Here is an 18498-nt window from a genome sequence, read left to right on the forward strand (position 1 = left end):
AAGGTACACATAACCAGCATGGCTACCACAGAATTATGCAGTGATACGCCATCCCATCTTGTTTGGGCTTAATAGGACTATCATTTGTTTTTCAACAGGACAATGACTCAAAACACCTCCAGGCTGTGTAAGGGCTATTTTACCAAGAAAGAGAGTGATGGAGTGCTGCATCAGATGACCTGGCCTCCACAATCCCCGACCTCAACCAAATTGAGATGGTTTGGGATGAGTCGGACGGCAGAGTGAAGGAAAAGCAGCCAACAAGTGCTCAGCATATGTGGGAACTCCTTCAAGACTATTGGAAAATCATTCCAGGTGAAGCTGGTTGAGAGAGTCCAAAGCTGTCATCAAGGCAAAGGGTGGCTATTTGAAGAATCTCAAATATAAAATATATTTTTTGGTTACTACATGATTCCATATGTGTTATTTCATAGTTTTGATGGCTTCACTATTATTCTACAATGTAGAAAATAGTTAAAAATAAAGAAAAACCCTGGAATGAGTAAGTGTGTCCAAACTTTTGACTGGTACTGTACATACAGTGCCTTCATAAAGTATTCACACCCCTTGACAAAAATGAAATACTGAAATGTCTTGAGTCAATAAGTATTCAATCCCTTTGCTATGGCAAGCCTAAATATGTTCAGGAGTAAACATTTGCTTAAGTCACATAATAAGTTGCATGGACTCACTGTGTTCAATAATAGTGTTGAACCTGATTTTTGAATGACTACATCATCTCTGTACCCCGCACATACAATTATCTGTCAGGTCCCTCATTCGAGCAGTGAATTTCAAACACAGATTCAACCACAAAGACCAGGGAGGTTTTCCAATGCCTCGCAAAGAAGAGCACCTATTGGTAAATGGGTACAAATAGAAAAAGCAGACACTGAATCTCCCTTTGAGCATGGTGAAGTTATTAATTATACGTTGGATGGCGTATTAATACACCCAGTCACTACAAAGGTACAGGTGTCCTTCCTAACTCAGTTTCCGGAGAGGAAGGATACCGATGAGGGATTTCACAATGAGGCCAATGGTGACTTTAAAACAGTTACAGAGTTTAATAGCTGTGATAGGAGAAAACTGAGGATTGATCAACAACATTGTATATACCCCACAATACTAACCTAATTGACAGAGTGAAAAGAAGGAAGCCTGCACAGAATTTTTAAACATCCAAAACGTGTTTCCTGTTTGCAGCAAGGCACTAAGGTAATACTGCAAAGTGTTATGTTTGGGGCAAATCCAATACAACACATTACTGAGTACCACTTTCTATATTTTCAAACATAGTGGTGGCTGCATCATGTTATGGTAATGCTTGTAATTGTTAAGGACGGGGGAGTTTTTCAGGATAACAAATAAACGGAATGGAGCTAAGCACAGGCAAAATCCAAGAGGAAAACGTGGTTCAGTTTGCTTTCCACCAGACACTGGGAGATGAATTCACCTTTCAGCAGTACAATAACCAAGGCAAAATCTACACTGGAGTTGCTTCCCAAGAAGACAGTAAATGTTCCTGAGTGGCCGAGTTACAGTTTTGACTTAAATCTTCTTGAAAATCTATGGCAAGACCTGAAAATGGTTGTCAAGCAATGATCAACAACCAATTTGACAGAGCTGGAAGAATTTAGAAAATAATAATAGGTATATGTTGCACAATCCAGGTGTGGAAAGCTATTAGAGACTTACCCAGAAAGACTCACAGCTGTAATCACTGCCAAAGGTGCTTCTACAAAGTATTGACTCGGGTGTGAATACTTATGTAAATGAGATATTTCTGTATTTCATTTTCAATAAATGTGCAAGAAATTGAATTCAGGCTGTAACACAACAAAATGTGGAATACGTCAAGGGGTATGAATACTTTATGAAAGCACTGTATCTACCTCAATTACCTCGTACCCCTGCACATCGACTCGGTACTGGTACCCCATGTATATAGCCAAGTTATCATTACTCATTGTGCATTTATTCTTTGTGTTATTATTTTTCTATGATTTCTCTTTTTTTCTCTCTGCGTAGTTGGGAAGGGTCCGTAAGTAAGCATGTCACTGTTAGCCTACACCTGTTGTTTACGAGGCATGTGACAAATAAAATGTAGGGGAAAAAATTGCACTCTAAAGTGGGAGTTGTGTTCTGATTATGAGGGGGTCCCTGATTAATTTTGCTCATACTTTGAGAACCCATTGTGCAGTGGAGGGCAAGAGAAGGTGACAACCACAGTGTAAAACACAGCTCGAGGGCACTCTTTCAACAGAAGAGTATGATAGGCAGTGGTTGCTGGGTTGGTGACTGTAATGTGATGTCTGGCTCTTTTCAGACAGTGCTGTTCACTTTGGGTAATTTTTTCGATGTTATTTTAGGGCTGTCTCCACGAAGGAATCTAGTTGGGGTTTTATTTAATTAATCCACAAGTCGCCTTTAATGTGAAATTATTTTGATGTCCTTTGACTGTTTGTGACCACCGCATGAAAGGAACAGTCTTCTTCCTCCCTCCTCTCTCTCCCACCTCTCCCTCATTTCTCAGGGTGTATAAAACAGGACAGCTCTTTACTATCCTCACTTTACCGGGAGCACCAGTCTCATCATCAGTCAGATCCACTTAACAACACCAAGCCTGTGAGTATTGCTGCCTGACAAAACTGATCACTTCACTGAGTGTTGCAGGAATAACTCAATTTGATATAACTCACATTCTGTGGTTGTCTTCACCTTTCTCTTTGCAGAACATGAGCAGGAACTATATGTCCAAGTATGACGAGATGCGGAAAGGAGACTACATGTGGTCCAATAACAAGGAATACAAGGCAATTTTTCAGGTGGGTAGTATGATGGCTGTGACCTGTTATGTATTTTTTGGACAGTAGAAGGTTTAAATGGAAAAATGACGCTTTATTTATGTAATGTAATGTTGATTCTAATGAATACATTCAAACGCGCTGCTCTGTGTGGCTTGTCTACACAGGAGGACGGCAACTTTGTCATCTATGGCTGGAGGCAGATGTGGTCCTCTGAAACTCCTGGCATGAGCAACGCCTACCGTCTGTGCATGCAAGACGACGGCAACTTCGTCATGTACACGAGGGACAACAAAACCATGTGGCACACCAACTCCCCGAGAACTGACGGCTTCAAGATGTGTCGCATGTGGCTGCGTAACGACGGCAACCTGGTCATCGAGAAGGACGGTGAGGAGGTGTGGAACTCTGCCTCCTCCAAGGGTCAGAAGTGAAGTGTTCGACTGCAGCTCCTCCAGAGAGTTGAGAAACAACCTTCAACTTACATCTTAGAGGAGTGGTCTCAACACTCGCTGTCAACAGAGCTCATTCAATAAAGTTGTTAAAAAGTATATTTTCTGTGTGCTTGTGTTTGTTTCCTGGGGTCTTTATGTTTTACTTCATAATGAAGTCATTTGTAAAACATGCAATGGGATATATACAGGTATTAAAGCATATCATGTTGCACATAAAATATAGAGTATTTAAATAGACTAATAGAAAATATGCTACAGTCAAGTTTTTCCTAGCCACTGTGCTTCTACATCTGCATTGCTTGCTGTTTGGGGTTTTAGGCTGGGTTTCTGTATAGCACTTTGTGACATCTGCTGATGTAAAAATGGCTTTATAAATATATTTGATTGAAATGTAATTGATTAGACTGCCCTGGTGCCCAGTGCCCTAGGGTGCCCAACCTTCAAGGTTCAGAACGTCTCTTGAGGGGGAAAAAAACAACACTATCTCCAAAATGTTAAGGGACTTCTATGAAGGACAGAGTGCAATGGATTGTCATTATTGCACCATCATAAGCAAATAAAATAAAACATGATGTGCCCAAGCATTTCTCCAACACATTGTACTTTCCTGTTATATCATTCTATTATCGTCTTTACATCATTGTTCGATCTGACACTTCACACCTGAATATGAAAATTAACAACAATATGCACGATGTAGTAGAGCAGGGTTCTTCAATTCCGGTCCTGGAGGGCCGAAACACTTCTGTTTTTTATTTCTGCCTGGTAGTTAATTGCACTCACCTGGTGTCCCAGGTCTGAATTAGCCCCTGATTAGAAGGAGAGGATGAAAAACAGAGGTGTTTCGGCCCTCCAGGACCGGAATTGAAGAACCCTGTAGTAGAGTATTAGTTTATATCATCACTATAAATACAATTTCAACTGAAGTCCATCTTCAGATTTGCAGATGGGTTAAACGACTACAGCCTGCCAGGGACATGATCCCATGTTCCCCCCTCATCCCATTCTAATTGAATTTACACAGAAAGTGATGCTCTCGTAATGTCCCTTTTGATTACTACTCCAATAAATTAACAGATAGCTAACTCAAGCTGGATCTCAAAGCAGAGAACAGGTACAGTTTTCTTTCCATTTTCACAGATAAAAACCTTGTGCATGTTGGATCTAATCATGTTCACAAACAAGTCAGACGCCTCTCGCAAATCTAATCAGATGATCTTAAATTACATCCTGAAAGAAGCTTGTCTGTTGGTCTGGAAGGAATGCTGACTTCAGCAGAACAACAGCATTTCTGACATAAAGGGAGAGCTACAGTTTCAAATCAAATCAAATCAAATCAAATCAAATTTTATTGGTCACATGCGCCGAATACAACAGGTGCAGACATTACAGTGAAATGCTTACTTACAGCCCTTAACCAACAGTGCACTTATTTTTAACAAAAAAAGTAAAAATAAAACAACAACAAAAAAAGTGTTGAGAAAAAAAAGAGCAGAAGTAAAATAAAATAACAGTAGGGAGGCTATATATACAGGGGGGTACCGTTGCAGAGTCAATGTGCGGGGGCACCGGCTAGTTGAGGTAGTTGAGATAATATGTTCATGTGGGTAGAGTTAAAGTGACTATGCATAAATAATTAACAGAGTAGCAGCGGCGTAAAAAGGATGGGGTGGGGGGGCAGTGCAAATAGTCCGGGTAGCCATGATTAGCTGTTCAGGAGTCTTATGGCTTGGGGGTAGAAGCTGTTGAGAAGTCTTTTGGACCTAGACTTGGCACTCCGGTACCGCTTGCCGTGCGGTAGCAGAGAGAACAGTCTATGACTAGGGTGGCTGGAGTCTTTGACAATTTTGAGGGCCTTCCTCTGACACCACCTGGTATAGAGGTCCTGGATGGCAGGAAGCTTGGCCCCAGTGATGTACTGGGCCGTACGCACTACCCTCTGTAGTGCCTTGCGGTCGGAGGCCAAGCAGTTGCCATACCAGGCGGTGATGCAACCAGTCAGGATGCTCTCGATGGTGCAGCTGTAGAATTTTTTGAGGATCTGAGGACCCATGCCAAATCTTTTCAGTCTCCTGAGGGGGAATAGGCTTTGTCGTGCCCTCTTCACGACTGTCTTGGTGTGTTTGGACCATGATAGTTCGTTGGTGATGTGGACACCAAGGAACTTGAAGCTCTCAACCTGTTCCACTACAGCCCCGTCGATGAGAATGGGGGCGTGCTCAGTCCTAATTTTTTTCCTGTAGTCCACAATCATCTCCTTTGTCTTGGTCACGTTGAGGGAGAGGTTGTTGTCCTGGCACCACACGGCCAGGTCTCTGACCTCCTCCCTATAGGCTGTCTCATCGTTGTCGGTGATCAGCCCTACCACTGTTGCGTCGTCGGCAAACTTAATGATGGTGTTGGAGTCGTGCCTGGCCATGCAGTCATGGGTGAACAGAGAGTACAGGAGGGGACTGAGCACGCACCCCTGAGGGGCCCCCGTGTTGAGGATCAGTGTGGCAGATGTGTTGTTACCTACCCTTACCACCTGGGGGCGGCCCGTCAGGAAGTCCAGGATCCAGTTGCAGAGGGAGGTGTTTAGTCCCAGGATCCTTAGCTTAGTGATGAGCTTAGAGGGTACTATGGTGTTGAATGCTGAGCTGTAGTCAATGAATAGCATTCTCACGTAGGTGTTCCTCTTGTCCAGGTGGGAAAGGGCAGTGTGGAGTGCAATAGAGATTGCATCATCTGTGGATCTGTTGGGGCGGTATGCAAATTGGAGTGGGTCTAGGGTTTCTGGGATAATGCTGTTGATGTGAGCCATGACCAGCCTTTCAAAGCACTTCATGGCTACAGACGTCAGTGCTACGGGTCGGTAGTCATTTAGGCAGGTTATCTTAGAATCCTTGGGCACGGGGACTATGGTGGTCTGCTTGAAACATGTTGGTATTACAGACTCAGTCAGGGACATGTTGAAAATGTCAGTGAAGACACTTGCCAGTTGGTCAGCACATGCTCGGAGTACACGTCCTGGTAATCCGTCTGGCCCTGCGGCCTTGTGAATGTTGACCTGCTTAAAAGTCTTACTCACATCGGCTACGGAGAGCGTGATCACATAGTCATCCGGAACAGCTGGTGCTCTCATGCATGCTTCAGTGTTGCTTGCCTCGAAGCGAGCATAGAAGTGGTTTAGCTTGTCTGGTAGGCTTGTATTACTGGGCAGCTCGTGGCTGTGCTTCCCTTTGTAGTCTGTAATAGTTTTCAAGCCCTGCCACATCCGACGAGCGTCAGAGCCAGTGTAGTACGATTCAATCTTAGTCCTGTATTGACTCTTTGCCTGTTTGATGGTTCGTCGGAGGGCATAGCGGGATTTCTTATAAGCGTCCGGGTTAGAGTCCCGTTCCTTGAAAGCAGCAGCTCTACCCTTTAGCTCTGTGCGGATGTTTCCTGTAATCCATGGCTTCTGGTTGGGGTATGTACGAACGGTCACTGTGGGGACGACATCATCGATGCACTTATTGATGAAGCCAGTGACTGATGTGGTGTACTCCTCAGTTTTCATATGGTTTCATGTTAATCGTGGTCAAATAATATTATTGATGTTGATGGTTAAATGCTGGCCCTTACTCAGAGGGAAAGAATGTGAACGACTTAGCTATTTGGTAGTAACAAAACATGTCATATTACGGTAGCCTATGCTTTCAAACCTGACCCTTTAGAGTTTATTGGTAATTGAAAATGTGTGCTCTTACTTGCTTGGTGATAATTCGACACATTACATTAAAGTATATCTTTCAAAGAAGAAACTGATGTGAAAGGCATTCATACAAAATTATGTTATCAGTGAAAAGTAAGAGATAATGTTGATACCCGAGTTTACAAGTTGTGACATTTCATCACTGACCTTTCACCTTTTCAACCAAAAGATGATCAAGCAAATCCATTGACAGTGTTAAACTTATCAATGTGGATAATGTAGCTAGTTTGACCATACTCTCAATGTTAAGCAAGTTAGCTAACTTTATCATGAGCAACGTTAGATAGCTCATTTACCTAGCTGGTTAAAAACATGTTTTTACTTGAACACAATCACGTCAGACTTACGACTCATAACCGGGAGATTTCCCAGTTCCAATGAGCATTTGAAGACGGCATTAATGTGCTTGCTGAAGGCAATACCATTAGTGGTATTCCTTATCCAATCTTAAGCATGACCAGTACTGGTACTTCAAAAAACGAAATAGGACACTTCAAAGTAACAATATACTGTAATGATCGGGTAAAGGTAGATGGTGTTGAAACAACATTCAATGCTTATCTAGAATGCTTCTTAAAAGCATGCCTACCAGCTAACTCTATTCCATTAGCTAAATAATTCACAAAGAATTTAGGGGCTAATTAGTCACTACTACGTACGAAATACAGATGAACTCTTGGCCACCAAAAATAAAATGTAACTTTAAAAACGATTTGATCTTTTAAAAGATTATCACAAGACCAGATCAAAACAAGAATTTAGCATCCTCAATGTGTCCAGCCAGATACACCAGCTGAAGATGATTAAACTCTAATCTAGGCAATCTAATCCAAACTATGAAAGCATTTTATTTTTTCAAGATTCCAGTCCAATTAACTACCACACGTTTTACTGGGTTCAAGGGTGTCTTATGCATCTCAGTGTCCATTCAGCCATGAAAGAAAGCTGTCTTCTGCTCCGGTCTCCTCCTCCACTGTCCCCCTGTCTTGCCCTCTTCTCTGTGGGTATAAAGAGGACAGTTTCTTTACCAGCTTCACTTCATCTGGAACCTTCAGCCTCATCAATCCGAACTATTGAACCACACACGGCCTGTGAGTATCATAACGGGAGTTTACCAACTAAAGTGTCTGGGTATAGCATGTCTCCCGCTAAATGCTGTGTTACGGGAGATAACTCCAAGCAGTGATTTCAATTAGCTAAAAACTGAAATGTCTTTGGAGGCCACTTAAACTCTTGTCAACTGTCAAAATGCCTCATGTGAAGGGTGCTATTCACCTTTTGAAAGGTGGTCCATTGAATGGCCCATTATTTTACTATTTCAAAAGCTATTAATGTACTCATTTTTGCCATGGAAATATTTGCTACGGGAATTTAGAAAAGGCAAGGTATATATTAAATGTTTTGCTAAGAAGGGTTTTATTTATTTATTCTTTATTTCTTTATTTCAGAATCATGAGCAGGAATTACATGTCCAAGTATGATGAGATGCGTAAGGGAGACTACATGTGGTCCAATAACAAGGAATACAAGGCAGTTTTCCAGGTAGGTTTGAAGCTTCTTTAAAGCTGCTATATAAATACATTCACAGATAGACAATGTGTCATCTGCAGTCAGCTGAACTAGGACAGTGTCTCCCAAACTGTTTGTGTGTTTGCACCTACCCAAAACCTTTCAAATTGTTCTGTGCATACCACAATCCTTTATCTCTTGTCTACACAGGAGGATGGTAACTTTGTCATCAATGGCTGGAGGCAGATGTGGTCCTCTGACACCGCCGGCCAGCGTGACGCCTACCGCCTGTGCATGCAGGACGACTGCAACTTTGTCATGTACAAGAGGGATAACAAGATAATTTGGCAAACGAAGAGCCAGGGTCAAGGGTTCAAGATGTGTCGCATGTACCTGCGCAACGACGGCAACCTGGTCGTTGAGAAGGACGGAGATGAAATGTGGAACTCTGCTTCCTCCAAGGGCCACAAGCAGTGAATGTCCTGACCGCAACTGGCTCTGTCCAAAGGGTCATCAAGGAAGATGACTACTCCCACTCTATACATCTGTACCATAAGTCAAATGCCTGTGTTCCAATATCCACATTAACATACCACTTAGAATGAAGCGATGTGCTGTGTATGAGTTGTAAGTGGTATGCTAGTGTGTATATTGGAACATAGTCTTAAGGTATCTGACTCACAGTGAAAAGATTATGCAATAAACATTTGAAATGCCCCAAAACTGTCTTGTGAAGCATATGTTTTTCAGTTCATGATGCTTGGCCATTTGATTTTTGGGCCGATAAGAAATGCATCCTTCTTTCCATGAAGTAATCACTGATCTCATAAAGTTGGCAAGAGGAAAGCATTAGGTTGTTAACTTGGTCACACTTTATTTTGATAGTTCTCTATAGATGATCTACAGATCCTCAAACTATCAACAAACTGTGGATATACAATAGCTTGCTAGTGTTATGGTTAGGGTAAGGGTTAACGTTAGGGCTACAACACTTCATTTAGATAGTCCTAAATACAGTCAATATTGAAAGTCTACACACCATTGCACAGTTTTCTAAATGTTCTGCCTTAACAATAAAATAAATGCATTCAATTGGGATTCACTGACCTACACAACCTACTCCACACTTTCAAAGTGGAAGACCTTTTTCAGAATTAAAAAAATAAATAAAATACAAAACTTAGAAATCTTGATTGCACTAGTCTTCACACCCTCTAGTCTTCACACAAAATGTCCTTAAGAAGGCACATGATAGGTTGATTAAACCTTGTTCACACTGGCAGTTTGAAGTGACTCAAATCCTATTCTTTTGCATATCCTATTTACATTGTCTCTCATCTTTTTCCTGCAGTCTGAACAGTCAAAACCCACATGGAATCGGATATTTTCAAGTCAGATACAAACCACCTATGAAATCAAATTCAAATCTGTTATTTGGCTAAACAGCTAGCTAGTTGACTGTTGTGGCTAGCCAAAAAGGACTCATTTTGAAAGTTGGATCATATCCTTTGAGGCTTTAAAAGTGTTCTTACACTATGATTTCAAACATTCAATGCAACTGGGAAACTTCCATGGCAGGCATTGTTGTCACATTAGCTTGCTACACAACATCTTCTGAGTGAGAGGAAGCACGAGCACCACCACCAATCAGACAACTAGCGTAGCCATGTCAGTTTGCCTGTCAGGCCCAGAGTCAGTTTCACTGTCAGGTCCAGAGTCACTTTCACTGTCAGATCCAGAGTCACTTTCACTGTCAGGTCCAAAGTTATCAGCACCAGGCTCCCAGCCCTCAGCCGTTCTAGTTTCACTTTCTCCAGCTCTAGCCAGCCCTCAGTCCACTGCTCCACCAGGCTATAGCTTCTCTGCCCCACTAGGGTCTGCAGCCTCTGCCCTCCATTGGTCTGCAGCCCCCAGCCTCAGTCGGCAAGCAGTCAGCTCCCTTAGTGCTACACGCCAAACCTCCTGCCCTAGTTCTAGGCCCTGGGTCTCCCGTCCCGCTAGGTTATCTGCTCCTCTAGGTGTGAAGTCCCTGCCCATAGCCAGTTCGCAACCCCAGCCTTAGCCGGCGCCCGGTCGCCTGTCCTAGCTCTAAGCTATAAATAAAAAAATCAAATCAAATCAAAATGTATTTGTCACATGCGCCGAATACAACAGGTGTAGACCTTACCGTGAAATGCTTACTTACAAGCCCTTAACCAACAATGCAGTTTTAAGAAAATAGAGTTAAGAAAATATTTACTAAAATAAACTAATGTAAAAAAAAAAAAAAAAAAAGTAACACAATAAATGAACAATAATGAGGCTATATACAGGGGGTACCGGTACCGAGTCAATGTGCGGGGGTACAGGTTAGTCGAGGTAATTTGTACATGAAGGTAGGGGTAAAGTGACTATACATAGATAATAAACAGCGAGTAGCAGCAGTGTAAAAACAAAGGGGTGAGGGGGGAGGGGGTGGGGGGGTGTCAATGTAAATAGTCCGGGTGGCCATTTGATTAATTGTTCAGTAGTCTTATGGCTTCAGTTAAGGCTGTATTTGATTGAAATGTAGTTTACAAAAGTTCAATCAGGACAGCTGGTCTGAATGGCTCGTCATTTTTTATTAATCTAGTAAACACATCATTCACATCACTTCCTATCTCACTCATCAGCATAGCAGGTATTTATATGGTAGTGTCATAATGTTACCTCATCAGCATAGCGTCACGTCTCTCCTCCCCCTTTACTATTAGCAGGCATGCAGAATGTCATTCACCTATTAACTTCAGCCAATGAGCAGGGCACACTAAGGCAATTCCACCACGCTTGCTGATTAACCTATGGGCTCACTCATGCAATAATCACTTTGCTTTCTTTCAACCAATGGGCATAAATCTAGAGGAGTATTTATATGTAAACTCAAACCTTGTGTCTCCCACTTGCTGTTTTACAGCAACAGTCTTGCAGCGACCTTCCACCTCCCCACCAACTGAAGGCCCGTTGTTTAATCCCCGTTCTCCCAGTAGGGGAGGTTCGATGCCAGCTGCCCAGCATAGGGAAACCTGTCATCAGAATCTACCTCTGAGGAGTATTCCTCGGAGATGAGGCCTACCCCAAACTATTCAATAACATTTCGTTATTTTATTCTGTCTCTGTTGTCATTCAGTTAAGCCTGTACTTGATTGAATTAGATTTGTCCCAAACATACACTGTTAAAATTAAGTGCTTTTTAACACCAAAACTAGTGACAATGAGCTGCCACCAACTTGAAGGAGACAAAACCTTAACTTGCTGCAGTATTGAAACACATCATCCTGAGATGTTTTGAAATATTACATGGTGTGTTGTAACACCACTTAATCAAGTGATCTGCAACACCTTGCCAGGGACTGGGAGCACTAACAGAAAGGGTTGAAAACACTATTTTGGTGTTTCAAGTCCTGTTTAGTGTTTCAAGTCCTGTTTTGGTGTTGTTTCCTCTCTCTAAAGCTTCTAAATTATGATGTTTTGAATCCTGTCTAGTGCAGAAATATATTTTTTTCTGAAGTGTCTTAATGTTTAATATTACTTTAAGTATTTGATCATTTTCCATTATATACAATTTTGCCAGGCATTATCAAGTAGTGTTCAAACCACCAGCAGTAACTGGAGGTTGAACTGTAAGACTTGAGGATTCTGCACTTTCCTCTTACATTAACAATCATGAATGTGGGAATGGGTGCTGTCCTCATTGAACATCAATTTGTCTAACGGTTTTAATATGTGTTCATCATGATCCATTACACCTCATGGCACAACAAGCTTAATACTAGTATAGAAATATCATTTTATTTCTTAAACATGCATACAATATTGTGTGAAAGAATCATAAAATACGAAAATTATGAATTACCCACAATCCTCTAAAAACAGAGTCATGTGGCAAGAATGGACATGCAAGGTGATTAAAACCAAAGATTTAGAATAAATTCAATCACTCTATTGTCTCTTTCTTTGGTTATCCTCATGAAAGATGCTTACATTTTGAGCAACATGTTAAATTGTATTTACATTATTTTTGTAAAATGAAAATAACAAATAATTGAAACAACATTTTTGGGGTATTGAAAGATATTTATTGGAGTATTTTGACACTTTATTGTTATGAAATGACAGCGGGGATACAGATAGGTGGGTGAAACAGATTGAAGGGTTGCAGCGGGGAATTTAACCCTGGTCTTCGGTGGAGAGAGGGGTGACCTGTCTACACTGAGTATACCAAAGATTACCCCCCCCCCCGCCCCTCCGCCTCAGAACAGCCTCAATTCGTCGGGGCATGGACTCTACAAGGTGTCAAAAGCGTTCCACAGGGTTGCTGGCCCACGTTGACTCCAATGCTTCCCACAGTTGTGTCAAGTTGCCTGGATGTCCTGTAGGTGGTGGACCATTCTTGATACACACGGGAAACTGTTGAGTGTGAAAAACCCAGCAGCGTTGCAGTTCTTGATACAAACCGTTGCGCCTGGCACCTACTACCATACCCTGTTCAAAGGCACTTCAATATTTAGTCTTGTCCATTCACAATCATTGTCTCAATTGTCTCAAGGCTTAGAACTCCTTCTTTAACCTGTCTCCCCCCTTTATCTACACTGATTGAAGTGGATTTAATAAGTGACATCAATAAGGGATCATAGCTTTCACCTGGTCAGTCTATGTAATGGAAACAGCAGGTGCTCTTAATGTTTTATATACCCAGTGTCTATTTCAATTCACCCCAGAATCATTTCTTACAGTGTGGCTACAATGTTTATTTCCATTTGTTTATTTATTTTTTACACCAAATACAAACATACACATATGAACAACTTAAAAGACACACACAAACAACGACCACATCTCCTCTGCCCAGATCCACATGCTCACACCTCCATCCCTAGTGTCTGCATTATTGTTTGCCACATGGCCTTCAATTTGACACATTTTCTCTGTCGCCCAATGCTTTTTCAATAATAAATCATTGGGTATCTCACTACACCCCCATATGCCATGTCTTGAAATATGCAGACAGACGGATTAAAAGTAAGTTTACATTGTAATACTTCTGACAGCCAACTTTCTAGCTCCGCCCACAACTTCCGGACATCATAGCATTCCCAGAAAGCATGGATTATTGAGTCATTATTAGTTTACACTTAAGACATAAACCTACCTTTGTGCTGTAGAATTTGTGAATTTTGTCTCTTGTATAACAAATTCTATACATTTGTTTATACTGGATTAAGCATACATTTTTGTTAACTTTAATTGAATTAGTTATGCTCCAACTTTCCCTCCATTTTGTGCCAACATCAGTTCTTTTTAAGTCTTGGCTCCAACAGTTTATATTTTTTCGAAGAGATTGTCTGTTGGATATTTTCTCTGAAAGGTTTTGTATATTTTCTCTATCATATGAACATTGATCAGTCCAAAATTACTGTTTAATTCTGTCATGGAAATAAATGTATTTCCTGTTACCAAGTCATTTACAGTTTCCATGCCTTTAGTTTTCCATGTGGACCAATTTATCGGTGAATTCTGAAAAACTATCCAAGGATTGTTCCATACACTCTTAGAAAAAAGTATCCAAAAGGGTTCTTCGGCTGTCCCCATAGGATAACCCTTTTTGGTTCCAGATAGAACCCTTTTTGGTTCAAGGTAGAACTATTTTGGGTTCCATGTAGAACCCTCTGTGGAAAGGGTTTTACATGGAAACCAAAAGGGTTCTACCTGGAACCAAAAAGGGTTCTTCAAAGGGTTCTCCTATGGGGACAGCCGTAGAACCGTTTTAGGTTCTAGATAGCACCTTTTTTTCTAAGAGTGTAAGGTTGTGTTTTTAGGGAGTAATTTTGGTTCTTGTAGAATAAGTTTCATTTTCTTCCACATTGTTATAGTGCTCTTAACTATGAAGTTGTTAATGTTTTTAGATTTATCCTTTGAAAATAGACACATGCGCATCTGCAATATGTATCCATTGTTCCTCTTTAGTGCATTTAACTATAAGTCGGAAGTAAAAGCCTTGGGTAGCTAGTTGATACAACTCCAATTCTGGAAGGTTAAAACCACCCTCAGACTTAGGAAGACGTAAAACGTTCCTTTTTATTTTATTAGCCCATATAAAGTCTGTTATGACCGAGTACACTTTTTTAAAGAAGGTCTTCGGTGGGGCAATTGGTATTACCAAAAATCAATTCAAAAACTTTGGGAGCCATGCCATTTGAAAGAGGTTTATTCTGCCTGTAAGATTTATGGGAAGATTATTAGATCTGCTTTCATATTGTTGAGTAATGGAATAAAGTTATTTATATATTTGTTGTTTGTTGTCACTTATTAAGCATCCTAACTATTTAATATTTTTTTGTGGTCCACTTATTGGATTGCTGTAGATCGTGAGTTATTATTTTTCCTATTGCCTTTATTTCGTTTTTTTCCACATACATTTTATATCCTGAGATTGTTGAGTATTCTGATTTTTTTTTTTAGCAAAGGGGGCATTGAATTTTCAATATCGGTCAGGTATGTGGGTTATGACTGACAGCCGTTCTAAACTTGGACACCGCACACGACAAGAAGTTGCCCCCATTCCTTCCACTAATTGGGCAACTTTTGCAAATGTTTTGTTTTCTGAGTGAGCGAAAAGGGAAATGCTGTAAATTAAGTGGACTGTAAATTAAGATGCCACCAACCCCCTGTGGTTGAGGATTATAAACAATTCTGCTTTGATGTCATACAAGCAAGCCAAACACCCGTGAGTCCAAATGTGCACTTTAAATCAAATCATATCAAATTCTATTGGTCACATACACATATTTAGCAGATGTTATTTCGGGTGTAGCGATATTACATTTCCATATCATAAAACTCATGTCATATACAGCGTCAACATTTATGATCACTATGTTTGATGTAGAGTTACAAGATGACATGGCGTTATACCCTGGGTTGTCTGAACAGAATGAGCCTATGTTTGTCTATTGTGAAGAAAATTAGCCGCGGAACACATGACTCCTTTCTAGGCGCACCAAAATTACGATCTGTTTCTCTGAATTTACTTGTCGCAGCCTAACACTGTAATATCGTATTTTATAACTTAGCTAGTCATGTTGGCAATAGAACAAGCTTTCAAATGATGCCCACCTGACCCAAATTGCGATTTATAGTGGGCCGTTTTTGGATTACGTAAACAACAACAGTACATTTTGTGATTGGCGGGGATGCAGGGTTGTGTTCCAAACAAAACAACTAGGCTACAAGTTTGTTCCTGTAGTTCCTCAATGGCACAGCTAGGAGAACTGTACAGGCTTCCTTCTTTTCACTCGGTCACTTAGGTTAGTATTGTGGAGTAACTACAATGTTGTTCCATCCTCAGTTTTCTCCTATCATAGCCATTAAACTCTGTAACTGTTTTAAAGGCACCATTCGCCTGAGTTAGGAAGGACGCCTGTATCTTTGTAGTGACTGGATGTATTGATACACCATCCAAAGTGTAATTAATAACTTCACCATGCTCAAAAGGATATTCAATGTCTGCTTTTTATCTGCCAGTGGCGGTCGGTGCTGTGTAGCCCTTTCTTGCAGTCAAATGACAGAGTGGCCTCATGGGTGGAATGTTATTAATTATTTTCAGAATTAATCAACATAATTTGAAAAAACCTGCCAAAAATCCAGTGTTTCTGTGTCAAATGGTTTTGTTATATTTTAGTCTTCTGTGATGTATATAAAGTGTAATATTGGGATGCAAACTCAAAATTGAATATATTTCAACTCTATATCTGACATGGTACAGGTGTCTTCTTTTTTTAAGGCCATAACCATGTGTGTGGGGTGTATACTTTTGTTTCAAAGTAGATTCGTTTAAGACTACCAAGAACCACTATGTGTGACCCTGATTTAGCCCACTGCAGTATTAAGATGAGGGAGGACCATTTTTTTTTTTAGGAGCATAGCCTTATTTCTATTACAGCATATTGGATTACTGTCATTCATATTCCATTCACCCAGCTCAATGTAACATCAATAGGTTTAGGCTACTACATGATACCCACATTTTCTCTATACCCATCATGAGGTTGCTACAACCTAGGATATGAATGAAAGTTTACAACGTAGGTGCACAGGTCGAGATAACATTTCTTGTAATCAAGGTGACAGACAGTGACACATTCAATATCGCCTTGCACACGGTTTCCTGCATCTAGCTGATCTAGGGTGTAATCAGTAGTCCAACAGTTGCAAACAAGAGTTTCTATTGGATAAATTCAGGTATGTTTATCCCCGTTTCATTCCGTTTGCTTCCGTTTAAGAAAAGTTTTTCAACAGAATCGTCAGAATGAATACACCCCTGATCACCGCAGACACAGTTCACTTTCAAAGCAGCAACATACAAACAGCACGATCACTTTGCTCATTGTATAATTCCTTCTCGCATCTACGTGCTCAACTCCTCTCACCTTTCCTTTCGCTTGTGGACTTCGGAGCACAATACAACAGCTGTCTGTGACCAGGCGAAAAAACCTTTCCAAGCCAAACCTTCATACCATAACCTCTAACCGCTACAAATAGCCTACATCGTTGTCACTATATTAGCTAACGTCATAGTAAATATAGCTAGCTACTAGAAATAACGCGTTAATAAACCCGCTACAATCATGCAGTACAGTGTACAGCAAGCAGTTTAGCAATTACACCGTCAGGCCCCAGTGGCAATAAATTAATACACCTTGGAAGAGTTCCAGTGTTGGATAGCCATAGCCAGCTAGCTAACATAGCATCCCTCTCTGTTTGAGCTGGGTGTTTGAGCAGGCTAAACTAGCTAGCTGCATTCTCTAGCTTAGTAAGTGGGAAAAAAATTCAACTAAATATAGTTCTCTCTCGCTTCTTCATTTTTAAAGAAATTAATTTGTTCAAAACTGTTCAACTATTGTCTTTCTCTCACTTTGAGTCAACTACTCACCACATTTTATGCAGTGCTAGCCAGCTGTAGCTTATGCTTTCAGTACTAGATGAATTATCTGATCCTTTGTGTCACACCCTGATCTGTTTCACCTGTCTTTGTGATCGTCTCCACCCCCCTCCAGGCGTCGCCCATCTTCCCCATTATCCACAGTGTATTTAAACCTGTGTTCTCTGTTTGTCTGTTGCCAGTTCATTTTGTTTCGTCAAGCCTACCAGTGGTTTTCCCCTTGCGTCTGTTGCAAGTTCCTGTTTTCTAGTTTTCCCCGGTTTTGACCATTCTGCCTGCCCTGACCCTGCCTGCCATTCTCTACCTTGTCAAACCACCCTGGATTATTGACCTCTGCCTGCCCTGACCCTGAGACTGCCTGCCGTTCTGTACCTTTTGGACTCAGATCTGGATTACTGCCCTTGACCTGTTGTTTGCCTGCCCCCTGTTTTTGTAATAAACTTTTGTTTTTCTTCAACACTATCTAAATCTGGGTCTTCTCCTGAAACGTGACACTTTGATTGGGTTGACAATAGCTCTAATAGGTTAGAGGACGTCCTCCGGAAGTTGTCATAATTACTGTGTAAGTCTGTAGAAGGGGGTGATAACCATGAGCCTCCTAGGTTTTGGTTTTGAAGTCAATGTACCCAGAGGAGGACGGAAACTAGCTGTCCTCTGGCTATACCATGGTGCTACCCTAGAGAGTGCTGTTGAGGCTACTGTCGACCTTCATCGCAAAACAGTGTTTAATAAATTATTTGGTGACGTGAATATCTTTAGTATAGCTTTATCTAAAAAGGATGACAATTGTTTCACTATTTTTATTTTTCTGAAATTCACTGAGGAGGATGGTCATCCCCTCCCTCCTCTGAGGAGCCTCCACTGCCATCTACCAATAGGTGCCCTTCTTTGCGAGGCATCGGAAAACCTCCCTGGTCTTTGTGGTTGAATCTGTGTTTGAAATTCACTGCTTGACTGAGGGATCTTACAGATAATTGTATGTGTGAGGTACAGAGCTGAGGTAGTCATTCAAAAATCCATGCAATTTATTATGTG

The 18498-nt window shown here is 41.0% G+C and overlaps 2 protein-coding genes across 2 annotated transcripts; both read left to right on the top strand.

The window, feature by feature from the left end:
• Positions 1-2596: 2596 nt before the first annotated feature.
• LOC311098699 (B-type lectin plumieribetin-like) lies at positions 2597-3241 on the top strand (the record flags this gene model as incomplete). Its single annotated transcript, XM_084139233.1, has 3 exons — positions 2597-2628; positions 2736-2828; positions 2975-3241. The coding sequence occupies exons 2-3, from the start codon at positions 2739-2741 to the stop codon at positions 3239-3241; spliced, it is 357 nt and encodes a 118-aa protein (XP_083995359.1). The 5' UTR covers positions 2597-2628; positions 2736-2738.
• A 4807-nt stretch (positions 3242-8048) lies between these two features.
• LOC311150526 (B-type lectin plumieribetin-like) lies at positions 8049-8984 on the top strand (the record flags this gene model as incomplete). The annotated part of the gene is made up of 3 exons (XM_084188009.1): positions 8049-8089; positions 8447-8540; positions 8718-8984. The coding sequence occupies exons 2-3, from the start codon at positions 8451-8453 to the stop codon at positions 8982-8984; spliced, it is 357 nt and encodes a 118-aa protein (XP_084044135.1). The 5' UTR covers positions 8049-8089; positions 8447-8450.
• Positions 8985-18498: the final 9514 nt, after the last annotated feature.

The sequence above is a fragment of the Coregonus lavaretus genome, assembly GCF_964263955.1.
Source record: "Coregonus lavaretus genome assembly, chromosome: 23".
NCBI classification, from domain to species: Eukaryota; Metazoa; Chordata; class Actinopteri; order Salmoniformes; family Salmonidae; genus Coregonus; species Coregonus lavaretus.